The sequence below is a fragment of the Alosa pseudoharengus genome, unplaced genomic scaffold, assembly GCF_046254945.1.
Source record: "Alosa pseudoharengus isolate Yale_2024_CS ecotype anadromous, Long Island Sound unplaced genomic scaffold, YU_APseudo_1.1 YU_APseudo_1.1_scf_23, whole genome shotgun sequence".
NCBI classification, from domain to species: Eukaryota; Metazoa; Chordata; class Actinopteri; order Clupeiformes; family Clupeidae; genus Alosa; species Alosa pseudoharengus.
In genome coordinates, this window is record NW_027468685.1 from 14945575 (window position 1) to 14960450 (window position 14876).

General features: G+C 44.4%; 1 protein-coding gene across 1 annotated transcript in view; it reads right to left on the reverse strand.

The window, feature by feature from the left end:
- The window catches only part of LOC143140685 (tenascin-like), a 37320-nt gene extending 24955 nt beyond the window's left edge, over window positions 1–12365 (reverse strand). The window contains exons 1-4 of the mRNA XM_076301730.1: window positions 12279–12365; window positions 6496–7280; window positions 4323–5222; window positions 405–520 (exon numbers count right to left, since the gene is read on the reverse strand). Coding sequence (XP_076157845.1) covers window positions 405–520; window positions 4323–5222; window positions 6496–6904 — 1425 coding nt within the window. The 5' untranslated portion in view covers window positions 6905–7280; window positions 12279–12365. The remainder of the gene's footprint in view (window positions 1–404; window positions 521–4322; window positions 5223–6495; window positions 7281–12278) is intronic.
- Between the last annotated feature and the right edge of the window lie 2511 nt (window positions 12366–14876).

Genomic DNA, 14876 nt, shown 5'->3' on the forward strand with positions numbered 1-14876 from the left:
ATTCTGGTGCATTTTGGGGATGGCCAATACTAAATTCAATCAGATTCATAGCCTACATCCTGATTTGTTGAAATTGAGGCAATGATTCCATGAAAAGGCTTGGGCTTCAGGGCGCCCTGACCCCTTGGGCCCCTGGGCCCGGTAGGCCCGTGCAGTAATCCATCCCTGTCTCTAGGGCGGACCACTGTTACTGATCGGATTACATCATAGGCTACTCAAACTCTCTTTCTACTCAAGCTACCTTTTTTGTTTCCTCTGCTCAAACTCTAATGGCGTTTCAAAATAAAAGTCTTTGCACCCTTTCGTAACAAATTTAAATTTGTTTTGTGTCCATTAGCAGTGGATTGTATCTGTCATTAGTGTTTGTGGGGACAGCTGCATGAGTCCCATGACTGCAGCCTTACCTGACTGGTGATGGTGATCTGGTAGGAGTCGTACTGCACTGGAGGAGGAGTCCAGGTGAGGGTCACTGACGACTCTGTGATATCCTTAGTAGTGAGTCTCGTCACACCAGTGAGGGCTGGAAGCAGGGTAAGTAGGAGTCAAGGTCAAGTGTTAAACCTTACAGGGGCCCTGATGAATTGTTTCCGTGATTAATTACATCGTTTTTATGATATTTGTTTCCAGTTCATGAATTGTCTGCTAATAGACGATCTAGGACTTTTGTATCTTTCTCAATGTGTAATAGCCTATTATAAAACCTACTGGAATACTAACAAATTATCTTGTTACTGGATAAGATTGAGTGATATTCTTATTTACAATTACAAACTCATGCTGATTTGTATGACCTAGCCTACTCAGATGTCATTTTTTGGCATTGGTATATAATAGTCAATGTAGCTACATCAATGTAGATTTTACAATTCCCAGAGGAAAGGGCAATTCAAAATAATATCTGTTCTTTGTCTAGTCTGTTTCCTCTTGACATATTTGGGCCATTGTTTCATATTTCTGAATGTCAACTCCTAAGAAAGGGCCTATTTGTCTCAGCCCAGTTAGATCCAATTTAACTTCCATTTAAGATCTTTAAAAAATCCTTTGCTCCTAAAGGGGGCAAGGAGAAATAGGTCAGAATTCACTAAGGGACTGTTCGTTATTTATAAACGGGGCCACCAGAGGAAAATAGGGGAGGGTCATGTCTTTTTATTCTTTGTTGAGGGGAGGGTCACCTAACTTTTTTTTGTCTAGGGGGGGGGGGGTCACCCATCTTTTGTAATAATGAAAACAGCAAAAAATCAAAGTGGCTTGTTTGATTGTTGATTTCTGTCGCCATATAACGTTCTCTTTTGTTCCATAGCTCTGTCAACATTGAACAATGAAAATAAGGGAGATTTCCCGGGTTTCTCACGCAAAATACGGAAAATGTTAACATTCGTCCCCATAGACCTCTCCAGAATAAGTCCCGCCTCCTAACTTCCGTATCCATCCAACCTTCGGTCGTCAAATGTCTATGGGAAATAACATGGCGTTTTGAAAGATCGTACCTGTCAAACTCTGTAGGTGACGAAGTAGAAAAAGCTGCTGGGCAGATTGGCCTACACACTTCTGCCATCTAGTTTCCACTGGATTTTTTGATTTTCGGGCACCGACCCACCAGCTTTTTCTACTTCGCTACCTACAGATGTTTTCCCGGTATGATATTTCGAAACGCCATGTTATTTCCCATAGACAATCGACGCCTGGAAGTTGGATGGATACGGAAGTTACGGAGGCGGGACTTATTCTGGAGAGGTCTATTAACGTTGGAAGGGTTGGAGCAACAATATTCACGCCTAACAGCCTATATCCATTTGGTCAACTTTATCCAGCCCTAAAAAAAACTAAATTTAACTTTGGTTTACTTGTAGTTTACCATGTAGCCTAACTTTAAACAGTGTGCATGCTTAACATAAAGCATACTTGTGCTTTATTCATCCACACATCCAGCTCCTAACATTTTGACAAGCATTTCTACCAATTGACCTTGTTCCTGCCCATCTCTAGCTTTGCTGTCTCCATCCTTTCTGTTTTTTAGGACCTATTTATTGGTAGGCCTAACCAGCAACAAGTGCAATTTGTTAATCGCTGTCATTCTCTCTCCTGCCAACAAAAATGTGTTACGTTCCAAGTAGCAGTGCGTAATTCTGCTTCATAAAGTTGAACAAATACATTGGTCATATAAATAGCCAGTTTATGGTCTACACAGTGTAGAGTTGGTAAGTTATGGTAGGCCAACTTGGAGTGAATATACAGGGGGAATTATTTGTCTACTCGTAGCCTGGCAGGTGCGCACGTAGACATAGCCTACGGCCGAACAATGCAAGCGCCAATAAATCGTGCTCTCACGAAATAGGCCTAGGTTAACATCACCCTGAGTTCGCATTCAAGCAAGCAAAACGATGATTTGAATACATCTGTTTCACTGGAAGGGCAAGGGGTAACAACAGGACAACACAGACCACAGACAGAGAAAGGCCAGAATGCAGGACTAATATTATGAGAGTATTACAGTAGCCTAATATGGGATAGGCCTATTCTACGGGAAAATATTAAAACGGCAAGACAGCGGTGAAAAGTTAAAATGATAAACCCGGAAAAAGTTGGCATGTTAGGTATTTTTCGGTCCCTGTGATTATTTGTGAAATTGTGCAAACGGCCTTTTCAAGTCATTTGAGAAGGAAGGAGTGTAGCAAGCTCCCAAATTGACGCTCGTCTGAGAAATTGAGTTTTGGATAATGTTCAGCTTCGGCAGCTTTACAATGACTGAGGAAGCCTAGAGACGAGTCCATAGCAACAAGTTCATGTGTTGAATTTGTTATTGCAGTGTGCTTTGTTGAATGGTCTCAATGTTTTATTGTTTTATTTCATGTGAATACTTACTAGAGGAGTAACTTATTTCAAGTAGGCTAATGCAGTTGCAGGAAGTGTGCATTTAGTTTCCATGCTTATTGTGTTTCCAGTGAGTAAATCTACTGAAATGGCCACCATCTTGGTGAAGTGTGATCAGTAAGATCAGAAAGCAGAGGTTGATTTTAGAATGGTAGTCGATGTGTTTACTTAGCGTTTAAAGGCACACTATGCAGTTTTTTTAGCTTAATGTGCACGTTTTTTTAGCTAATTTACCTTAATTTAACAGCTTCAGAGTCATTGGAATGGTTATATGACTTTTTTCGGGTTGAATGGTGGCCGTCTCGCTTCCCCCTAGCGCCTGTGAGCGGAAAAAACACCCTTGCAACTGTGGGCCGGTGGGCCGACGGCCTCGGTGTCAGGAAGTATAACGAGTGTAACGAATTGCTTTACTGCATTCAAATACACATACATGCCAGGCACCGGCTAGAAAAAGGTAAAGATGGAGTTTCTCAGACATTCGTCATGACAGAGCCAGCGAAAAAGAAGCAAAAACCGAGAAAACAGTAAGGAATATGTCAATACTGCATAGTTTACCTTTAACAGCGTGGGCGGAAGGTATCGACAATTGACCGGGGACGGGAGGGTCATGTCTTTTTTGAAAATGCTGCTGGAGGGTCATTGAAAATTTTCTTGCAGGCAGGGGAGGGTCATGCAACTTTTGATTGAAGCACTTAAAATCCTTCCGGTGGCCCCGTTTATAAATAACGAACAGTCCCTAAGAGCTGATTTATTTCTGTGAGACAAAAACAATATGGTTGTGAGCAGCAGAATTTTCCTCTCGGTTAATGGACAGAGAAGTAACCATAGAGTGTTTAAGTACTTTGACAACTTCTTTATTTAACATGACTGGAAGAGCACTATGATTGTAGGCTGGACACTTGCGAGAAATGCTGTTTCCCTTTTAAGGCTAAAGAGTCCATTTGTGCCTGCCAACTGTTCTCTTTGGCTTAGTTTCTGATCCACTGTGTTGGTGAATATCCAGCACACACACACACACACACACACACACACACACACACAAACACACACACACACCTAACACACACCCACACACCCACCCACACTTTCTCATAACCCTGACTAGCTCGTCTGGTAGGCTGACCTTTCCTAACAGGCATATTTGCTCTCCCACCAGAACAGATCCTAAACAGTCACCATGTTGAGGATGATTCAGAAAACCAAATATTTAGTGCATGAGAAAACTCCTGTGTGACACAACTGCATAACTACTCAATATAAGTATGTAGAATGGAAATATGTAATTTAGCATACCTGAAGATCTTACTGTGAGGCAGTGTTTTTTTATACGGTAGTTTAGTGAATTTGATATGTACTTTTGATGTGAAGTGACCTTGGTCTTGAATAGTACTTTTAATCGAAGTGTAGCCTAATGTTATTTATCACTGAAGGTTGGCATTGAGGAGACTCACCTGTGGAGCAGTCTGGGCCACTCAGACCTGGCTCACACTCACTGCAGTCGGGCCCCGTGAACCCGCGCCGGCACACACACTTCCCTCTCACACAGCGGCCCTTGTTGCTGCAGTTGTTTGGACAGGACTTGGTTCCGCAGTCCGGGCCTGTGAAGCCCGCCTCACACACACACTTTCCGTTGACACACCGGCCGCGGTTGTTGCAGTTGTCAGGACACGTCTTTGTGGAGCAGTCGGGACCGGTGAACCCGGGATCGCAAACACACTGCCCGTTCACACACTTGCCCCGGTTTCTGCAGTTGTTCGGACAGTCTTTGCCGGAGCAGTCGGGGCCTGTGAAACCACTCTCACACACACATTTCCCGTTCACACACTGCCCCCGGTTGTTGCAGTTGTCGGGGCAGGTCGCTTCAGAGCAGTCGGGGCCTGTGAACCCGCTGTCACACACACACTTTCCATTGACACACTGTCCTCTGTCATTACAATTATCCGGACAGGCCCTTGTGGAGCAGTCTGGTCCTGTGAAACCGGGGTCACACACACACTGCCCATTCACACACTTTCCACGGTTTTTACAGTTATCGGGACAGCTTCGGGTTGCGCAGTCTGGTGCGGCAAAACCGGGGTTACACACACACCTCCCGTTCACACAGCGTCCTTGGTTGTTGCAGTTATCAGGACATGTCCTCGTGGAGCAGTCAGGTCCCGTGAACCCGGGATTGCACACACACTGGCCGTTTACGCACTTCCCGTTGTCGCTGCAGTTGTCTGGGCACGTCGAATCGCTGCAGTCGTCCCCGCTGTAACCAGGGAAACAAACACACTTGCCGTTGACACACCGGCCCTGATCGTTACAGTCGTCAGGGCACGTCGGTGGCCTGGGCACTGTGCAGCCTGGTCCTGAGGCAGATGAGGAAAGATGAAGAGAGACGAAGGGTGATGATGATGACGAAGATGATGATGATGAACAACATAGCAACAGAAAACAAACAAAAATGGTATTTACAGGAGCGTGAGAGGTTATAAAAGATTGCCTCCCACTCCAGATTTGGGTACAGCTTTGGCCAAGGCCGCCACAAGATCAGGCACAGACCCTAGCTCTTAGTTCCAGATTTATCCGCTATTAGCCCCTCAACAGGACAACATGAGTCAGTCCATTCCCACAGGACTCTTAAATTCACTCTGAGCTGGCTACAAACTCTTGTTAAGACTGGAAACATAAACACGCCCAAAAAGAGATGCAGGACGATATCCAAATATTTAAGAATAGTCAATCTATCCAATGCATTTGGGTGCAACTCATCATGGGCAAGATGAGTCTGACTAGCCACTGTTGCCATTGCTAACGTCTACCCTTCAGTCAAGCCTTTATTTCAATACTGGCATGGCTGAGGTAATTGTGATGTATCTCACTGCCATGTTAAATCAATAACACGCAGCACTAAAAATCATTGCTGCATTTGATTTTAATAGACCCCTGTGAACTGTATCCAAGAGGTGCCCTGAGCTGATCTAGTGGTTCCATATAACAACCCCCCCCCCCCCCATAGTAGTAACAATAGTAATAACAATAGCGGGAGAGTAACAAGGTGGATGCAGGAGGGCGTAGGCTCGGGGAGGGAGAGCAACATGCTGAGGTCAGGCGTGTCTGTAGCCAAGCGCTAATGTGATCATAGTGTGAGCTCAGATAATGAGCAGGCTTGGGGTTTAGAGTATGAGAGAACATTCTGGAAGGGAAAAGTGGAGTGGAGAGAGAGAGAGAAAGAGAGAGAGAGAAATATAAAAAATATATATACAGAGAAGGAGTGGGGTTAGGGGAGTGAGAGATTGATATGAGGGGTAAAAGAGAGGGATTAGTGACAAAAAGGGAGACAGAAAGAGATATGAGAGAGTGGGCTTGGCTTGAGAGATAGATTCCAGTATAGCTTCATTGTTTTCCTTTTTTGTTGATTTGTTTAAAGGACAACAAGGAACAGAAAGAAAATCAGTGAGAGAAATTAAAGGAAAGGTGCAATAGAGGGAATTACATTGTTGGAGACAGAAGCAAGGACACCATTGAGAGGGAAAGAAAAGGGTAATAACGTCTATCAGGCAGGTGAGAGTCAAAGGGTGTCTGAGTGTGTGTTTGTGTGTGTGTGTGTGTGTGTGTGTGTGTACACATGTGTGTGAGTACCTTTGCTCTGCTCTGAGGCACAGCAGCCTCCCTCCGGCCCGCCACACTTCTCCCTGAGCGCAGACACTTCCCTCTCCAGCCTCTCCAGACGCTCACGCAGCGCGGCAAACTCGGCCTCACACCCTCCACACGTGCCGCCCGCACCCCCGCCGCCGGCGGTCGGCACCAGACGGATCCGGTGAGTCAGAACCAGCGGAGAGTCTGGGTCGAGCTCCAGCTCCTTATCACCGCCGGTCGAGTCACCCTGGGCACAGCTGTTTGAGATAATCACTTTGATTGGCTGACCCTTGGGCTTGGTGTCACGGGAAACCCTGCCATTGGTGGCCTGTGGGCTCTCGGCGCTGTCAGTCGAGAGGTGGGCGGGGCCTGGGAGGGTGAGGATGAGAAGAGTGAGGAATAGGACCAGCATGATTCTGTTTCCGTGGACACAATTCTGTATGGCAGGGGAAAGGGAGTTTGCTCAGTCAGAGGTGTGGATACAAGTCCAGCTTTTAGACTGAAATATAACTCCTCTGGGAGTAAGTCTGTAGCTTCTCAAGTTTGCTGAGCCCCAAATGAAGAGGACAAGCCAAAAGATGTCGAAGTCTTCGTTGCTATGACAATGCCAAGACCAGAGGTGCTAAAAACACGTCGTGGTTGCTATGACAATGAATGGGGTTTCTCTAGGCCTCTACTGCCTCATCCAGCGCTTGAGTCCCCTTCAGTCTGCCAGAAATGACAGAGTGGTGGAGTTCCCTTGGCACCCCCACTCGAAGCCTCTATCCCCTGGCCTCTGAAGAATGTTCCTGAAAGACACAGAGAATAAATAAGAGATAGAAGGAACGACAGACTGTGTATATGAGCATGACAGCAGCAAGACGGCGCAAATGTAAGAATACGCATACTAACACTCAGACCAAATATTTGTGTTTGGTCGTTCTTTAATCGAGTGTAATTAGAAGTCTAGAGATTGAGTTTTGGCCTAGAAAGCTACTAGCTAACTTTCTATTACACACTTAATAGGAAAACACCAGCAACAGCGCAGAATGCATGTGTACAGGATAAACTATCATACACAGCTAACTAGTGCACTTTGGTAGCATGTTTCACCACAACCTGCTCTCTCTCTCCTTTAGGCTATCTGAGCCAGCCATCAAAATTGTTTCTTTCAAAAGGGCACAATGCTTTAAGGGCACATAAAGTTATAGTCTCATGACACTCACAATTTCTTTCATGATCAAATACAAACGATTAGCAAATGTCCCATGCAATGCCATTCACGAGAATGAGGGAAAATCATAAAATTTAAGTAGCCTAGGCTATGTGTTTCTGTAACTATTTTTAGATACTGAAAAAAAATGGAAGTGGAAATTTAAGCCTTTGTTTGCACACAGTATATTTCAGAAAAACAGTTGGGTACTAGAGGACCTCGATAACTTCCACTTGTAATGATGGTATACTACAATGCTCATTAACAAAATTAAGTAATTTTCAGCTGACAAGTAAATAACCACTCGTCTGGAAAAGCTGTTTACAGCAACATGGCCAGACTTTCGTGTGGTTCTGATAGCCCATTTTACAGTGATTAAACAATGTAAATTGAGATCAAAGGTTTAGGATAAGATTTTGTTCTGATGAAGGAAAATGTCATATAGCACCTTTAAAGCATTTGTTAAGCAACTGTATGTGGATAAACAAACACATGTGTTTATATTGCATTTTTATCCTATGCCATGTTGTTGTAATCAGTCCTGCCACATGGCCAGTGACCTGAGATGACCAGAGCTCACAGAGATCACAGAGAGGAAGGCCCAGAGGCTCTGGAGACGTCTGAAGCCTGCCCTATATTCATCGCATGTGGTCTCACCAAGAACCAGGATCTACCTCAGCACACAGTATGAAAAGATCAGCACGCTCCAAGTAGCCCAATTAGAGGTCTAGTCCCGCGCCCGCCCACTCCCGCAATATTCTGTCCCGCTCCCGCATTAATGTGTCATTTTTAGTCCCGCTCCCTCCGCATCTGTAACATGATGTCCCGCTCCCGCCCGCTAAAGCCCGCACGAAAGGAGCACACACACCTGAGAAAGACTCCAGATGTCAGTTTCTTGGTTCTGAATGTAGGCTAACAACTGAAGTAGGCCTAGTCTGGTGCCCTCTTCCTCTGTCATGCTTTCGATTTCGAGTTTTGACATTAAGCAGCAGGAACAAATTGAACACAAGTAAACGACAATATAGGCTATAGGCCTGCTATCCGTCAGTTATGCTTAAACCCTGTTTTTTAACGCTGCCTAACAGAACATCTAGCTGAACTATTATGAACACTAGGCTACTTTAATCATTTCCATGTTTAATTTAACGCACATATTTAATTTGCGGGAGTGCAGTGAATCATCAATTTGTCCCGCACCCGCGAACGCACCTCTCTCATCCCGCCCGCTCCCGCAAAGAGCTTTCAAAAGTTGTCCCGCGCCGTACTCTTTTGCGTCGGGTCCCGCGGGTCTACCGCGGGAGTGCAGACCTCTAAGCCCAATCAAATCATGGTGTCGCTTTGTCTGAGTTAAGTTATGTGAATGTGCAGTGAGTCAAATGTTTTGCATACATAAATAGGTCCACGTAACGTAACTCAGTCAGAAGACTGGACAGGGCTATGAGTGTTTTTATTGTTGGGGACAGTGCACAAGGTCCACATAAGTACCAATTCTCAGTCATCTCTCTCTTTGTTTTTATCTATCCTTTCTTCATCTGTTCCCCCCCCCTTTTCCTTCTCCATCTCTTTCTCCTCTTTTTCTTTTATTTGTGTTTTTTCTCCCTTCTCTTCTGCTCTACCTCCACCTTACTACCGCTACGTCTATCCTGCTCTCTCTCTCTCTCTCTCTCTCTCTCTCTCTCTCTCTCCCTCACCCCCCCTTTCCTGCCAGAGCTGTCGACCTCACCTCCCGACACGGATCGTATCTCATTGGCACAGACAAATAAACAGCTTTGTCCATATGTGGGGAGCAAGACCCTGCTTTTTATCTACACTCTCTGTCTCTCTCTTTCTCTCTCTTTCTCTCTCTCTCTCTCTCTCTCTTTCTCACACACACAGACAAAACACACACACACACACACACACACACACATCCACACGCGCGCACACACGCACACACACACACACACACACACACACACACACACACACACACAGACTGATCTCTAACCCAGCTCATCACAACACTGGGACAAGTGTCTGTGCTCTGCTCCATGCATCAAATCAGGGATGGAAAATGTTGCAACTTTCTGCAAAAGAATCCCCGAAGAAAACACACACACACACACGCACACACACACACACACACACACACACACACACACACACACAAAGCATCCCTTCAGAAATCCTCACAAAACTCACCATAGCAAACTACTCCAGAGGGTCTATGATCAGTGCCCCTACTCATACTCACACTCACACACACACACACACACACACACACACACACACACACACACACACACACACACACACACATAAATTACAAATTTGTCAAATTACAGTGACAAATATCCCCACACATAGCCAGACAGATATCCACCCACACAAACAGAGTGAGACACACACACACACACACACACACACATATGCGTAAACACGCACACACATACACACACAAACATGCACACACATACACACACATACACACATATTTGCAAACACACACACACACACACGCACACACACACACACACACACACACACACACACACATGCGCAAACACACACACACACACACACACAGACACACACACACACACACACACACACACACACACACACAAACACACATACTGTACACACACCCAGGTTCCTCTCCTGCAAAAACAGGAGCTGTGCAAAGCCCCTCGCAGTAAACGAGCCTTTCGGAGGTTCCTGGAGCGCCAGCACGGAGCGCAGCGAGAGAAAGACGGATAACGTCATGCTTCCCTGGAGGAGTGCTCTGGGAGCGCAAGGAGGAAAGCAGGGAGAAAAAAACACACACACACACAGAGACACACACTGGAAGATGAAAAGTCCTGGTGGGAGAAACAGTAGCAATGGACAGGAGAGGAGAGGAAACGTAGTAGTCTCAGCCTCTCATGGACGGTCAACAGGTTATTCAATTTTCTGCAGCCTGGAAAAGGTCCAGTTTCATAAATTGTGTGTCTCTGAGGAGAGAAAGTGCTGTCAGCATAGTCACTCTTATTCACACACACACACACACACACACACACACACACGCTCACACACATATGTATAGACACAGAGAGACATATACACATCTGTCTTTTCTTCACAGAGACGGACACACACAGACACACACACTAAAGCACACCCACACATGCTCACACTCACATATGCACATGCACTCACATCCTGCAGACTCGGATGACCACACCACTTTAGTTTGAAGGAGTCTCTGCAAGTGATCTACACCAGATTCAGTATTTCCCAAAGCATCACTATGCCCCCACCACAACAAACTAACAAACACCCCCTCCACTCACACACAAACACACAACCACCCACACATTTCCCAAAAGCAACAATACAGTGCCCCCACTATAATACACACAGACATCCAAATGTGTTTGCCTAAAGCATCGCAGTGCTCTCCCCACCATAATTATAAGAGACTGTTATATGAACATTTTAAAATCCATTTTTCTGTTGTTTTTGCCCAACAAAGCATCCAAGAAAACACAGAACTGATTTGCTCCAAAACTGTTCCAGAATCAGTTTCTATAAAACCAAAACTTAGTATAAGAGAGAAACAGAGCGCTTAAACCACACCACAAGTCACTTCCAGAATCTCACAACGCATCTCACTCCTTCTGCCACCGTTCACTGCCACTCCACCATTATAACAGGCAACTGAGTGATTTCATTAGTTCAGCCTGCTCCATTTCTATCATATATTCAGGTACAGAAAGATCAGACATAATAGATTGCAGAAAGGTCATATGCATCAGATTACTTAAGCTGTAGATTTAAAGCCCTGAAACAGTGCCTGTCATTATCACTACAAAGCGCTGATGTGAAGCAGATGCTCATTACTACTCTTATAAATGTTATATTATGGTCAGTTGAAGAAAAACAAACATGCACATAGTTATTCATGTTTAACAAATCCTGGTTGATCAAGTCATGCTCATTTTGCAAAGTGTCTTTTGTTTTGCCACTCTTAAATTCTCAAATGTAGAAAAAGATACATCTTAATTCTCATCAGTTGCAGTGCCTTCTTAAATCTCAAGTCACATAATATTGTGTGGCTTTTGAAATGATTGATCAATCCTATCCTACAGCATACAGTGGATTGCATTTGAAGCCTTCAATACTCTACTCCTGATAGCAACGCAGATCAATGCACTGAGAGGGCATCCAGTACAGCCAGACTCTGGCATTGCTATAATCTCCACTAACATAGCAAAGCAACGCCTTACAGAAAGTGCACAGAAACAAACTATCAAACAAAGAAATACATTCAATGAAATAAAAATGCATCCTCCAACCAAGTCCAAAACTGTGAGTACACCAAGCTTTAAACTACCTTCGGGCAGCGCCAGAGCCATAGACAGTCTCAGAAGTGTTAGTGAAGATGCACTAGCAGACCTCCTCAAGCTTGCTACTGCACTACAGAACAATGTTTATCTCTATGTGTTTATATAAAGGTGTGTGAGTGAGTGTGTGTGTGTGTGTGTGTGTGTGTGTGTGTGTGTGCTTCCAAGGATGAGTGTATGTGTGTGTTTGGGTGTGTGTGTGTTGATATGCAGGGAATGAGGATGCCTACCTGGAATCAGTCTGGCTCCTGGACACCTTGTGTCTGTCAGTGAGATCAGTGCGCTCTCTCCCTACTTTAGGAAAGTTGTGATTGACTAGGAAAGGGAGGGGGAAAGAGAGATGGAGAAAGAGAGAGAAAGAGAGAGAGATGGAGATAGACAGAGCAGGAGAAACAGAGAGAGAGAGGGGAGGAGAGCTGTAAAATTTTCTCATACTTCAAGAATTTTTCCTCCCTCTCTTCACCCCCCACCCCACCCCCCTGCACTCTCTCTCTCTCTCCTCGTCACTCTCTCTCTTTCTCTCTCCCCGTCGCTTTCTCTCCCTCTTTCTGTCTCCTCTTCCCCTCTCTGTCTTTCTCTCTGATGTAATTCTATGTGTTTTACGGGTCCCCTCTGGGCGGTGGATTTCAATGGAAAACATCTGATTTTTGAGATGTTTCGAGAGGCTGTGCTCGAGCTTTGATGTGATTTCTCTGTCCTCCCAGACATTTTATGGTATTAGTGAGACAGTCCTTGTTATCTCCTCCTTATTCTCATAGACTGTCTTCAGAAGCCCCATGTTTATCTTTCTAAGTATATTTCTTTTTGCTGGTTCTCCCACCCTTATTCTCCCTCTCTCTCTCTCTCTCTCTCTCTCTGTCCTTTCTTTCTCTGTCTCTTTTATTTACTTCATTTAAGGATTTATTTCAGGATTTTTATCTTTTCCCAACTCCCACTCCTTTCCTTCTGTGTTTCTGGTCACACATTCTGTGACGCATCTTAGGATGTAACATCTATATGTGCATAATAAATATTCTATCTTGCTTAACTGTAGGCTACTGTTCATTAAAAACTGCAAGAGTGTTTTACAGGTGGGTAAACTAAAGGCTCATGATCTACAATTAAGTTTCGTGGTTTCGTTAATTCTGACCATTAAAACATCTATTAAAAGTCAATGGAGACCAGTGTATCTTTTTCAAATTACTCGTTAGGCGAGGCTGTGTGAGGTTACATGTTTCGAGGCTATATATAAACTTTGGAGCAAGCCAAGAGGCGAAGTCGTAAATGAATTCTGCTGTGTTGAAATAGACACTGAGCGTTGGGGATTAACTAGGTCTTGGTTTTGGGTCCCTTTATGAGGGCCGGAGGGATTTGGAGGAGACATAACATTTTTCCAATAATGTGTTCACTTCCTTATTTTTCGTTATTTTCATCCGTAATGAATCATGCCCTTGAGGATGATGACATATTATCACTAAACCCCTGTTTCCCTCTGAGGACCGTTTATCAGCGCAGTCTAGAAGTTGAGCATGTTGACAGTTAAGGCTGAATACTCATATTTATTTATTTATTGTTTGTTTTGTTTGTTCATTAAAATAACCAATCCGTCAGTTGGTAATAAGGCATAGCTTTGTTCAGCATTGGGTTGTTCAGATGATCTATTTATTTTTGAGTTTTTTCTAAAGAATAGATTGGATTTCCTATATTTATTCATTCGGAATGAAGACGAACAGGAGTTTGTTTCTAATTTTAAAACCATTTCTTTCTTTCTTTATTTAAACTATTTTAAACTCCTTTGTTGAACATTTCCCTTCAGCATCATTATATATCATCATCATCATCATCATCTATCGTCATCAACAACAAAGGACTTTATGAGCTCATTAAGGGTGACGTGACCTTAATTAAGCCTAAATGCAGATGCAACAAATTTGATTGGTACCCAGCAGACCACAGGTGTGTTCGAATTGGGCAAACAGAGGCAAATGTTTTATTTTTATTTTAATTATCGTGCATTTTAAATTGTTCCATTTAAACAGTAATCCTTTGTTCAGCATCACATGCTTGTTTGCCTAGAAGAACCCCCTCAGACTATTGCCACCATTTGCAGTGAACTCAGAGTGAACCAAATGCTTTTTGACAATGTTCGCAAACGTTTAACTTAGTTTGCCGTTTGTAACAAACATCCAGGGCCAAATTTCCTCGAAATGCAGCTGGGAAATATAATACTGGCGTTGGCCCTGTGAGAGTGTGCAGTGGATGTCCATTTTTTTTAGAAATATCCTCACTGATAGATGTTCTCATTGCTTCTCTCCATGCATGCTTTCTGCTTGTTGACCTCCATACCGTCAAGCATTACTCACCCAGCTCAACAACAGGAGCACGATCCACCTGCAGCCCATACCTCGAAACGCACTGAACCACCATCAATCAGTACATGAGCCCTGTGGGTTCTCTTCCAATAATCTACGTTCCCTGAATCACCCGACTCAGGGAGAGAAGAAAGAGGAGACAGGATGACGGAGTGCAGGGTGGTTATTGAAGTAGTTATCTAATGACGGATTACCACTGTACATTTCCCCGGACAGGCAAGCATGCAAGGGCAAGGCTTAAGTTAAGAGAGGGGTGTCTTAAAGGTATTGATACAGCTAGGCTGTTGTTATTTTTCGGGTAGGTGTTCCAGGGGTCAGCCGCAAAAGCATTTCCTGTCAAACATGCACTTCCCAGTCGGACCTCATCTGGGGGAAGCCTGGAGCCCCGGGGGTCAGTCATGAGAGAGGAGCTGAGAAAGTGGACAGATATGGGATGGACGGGGATGAGATCTGGAGCAGGGGACTTTCATCCAGCCT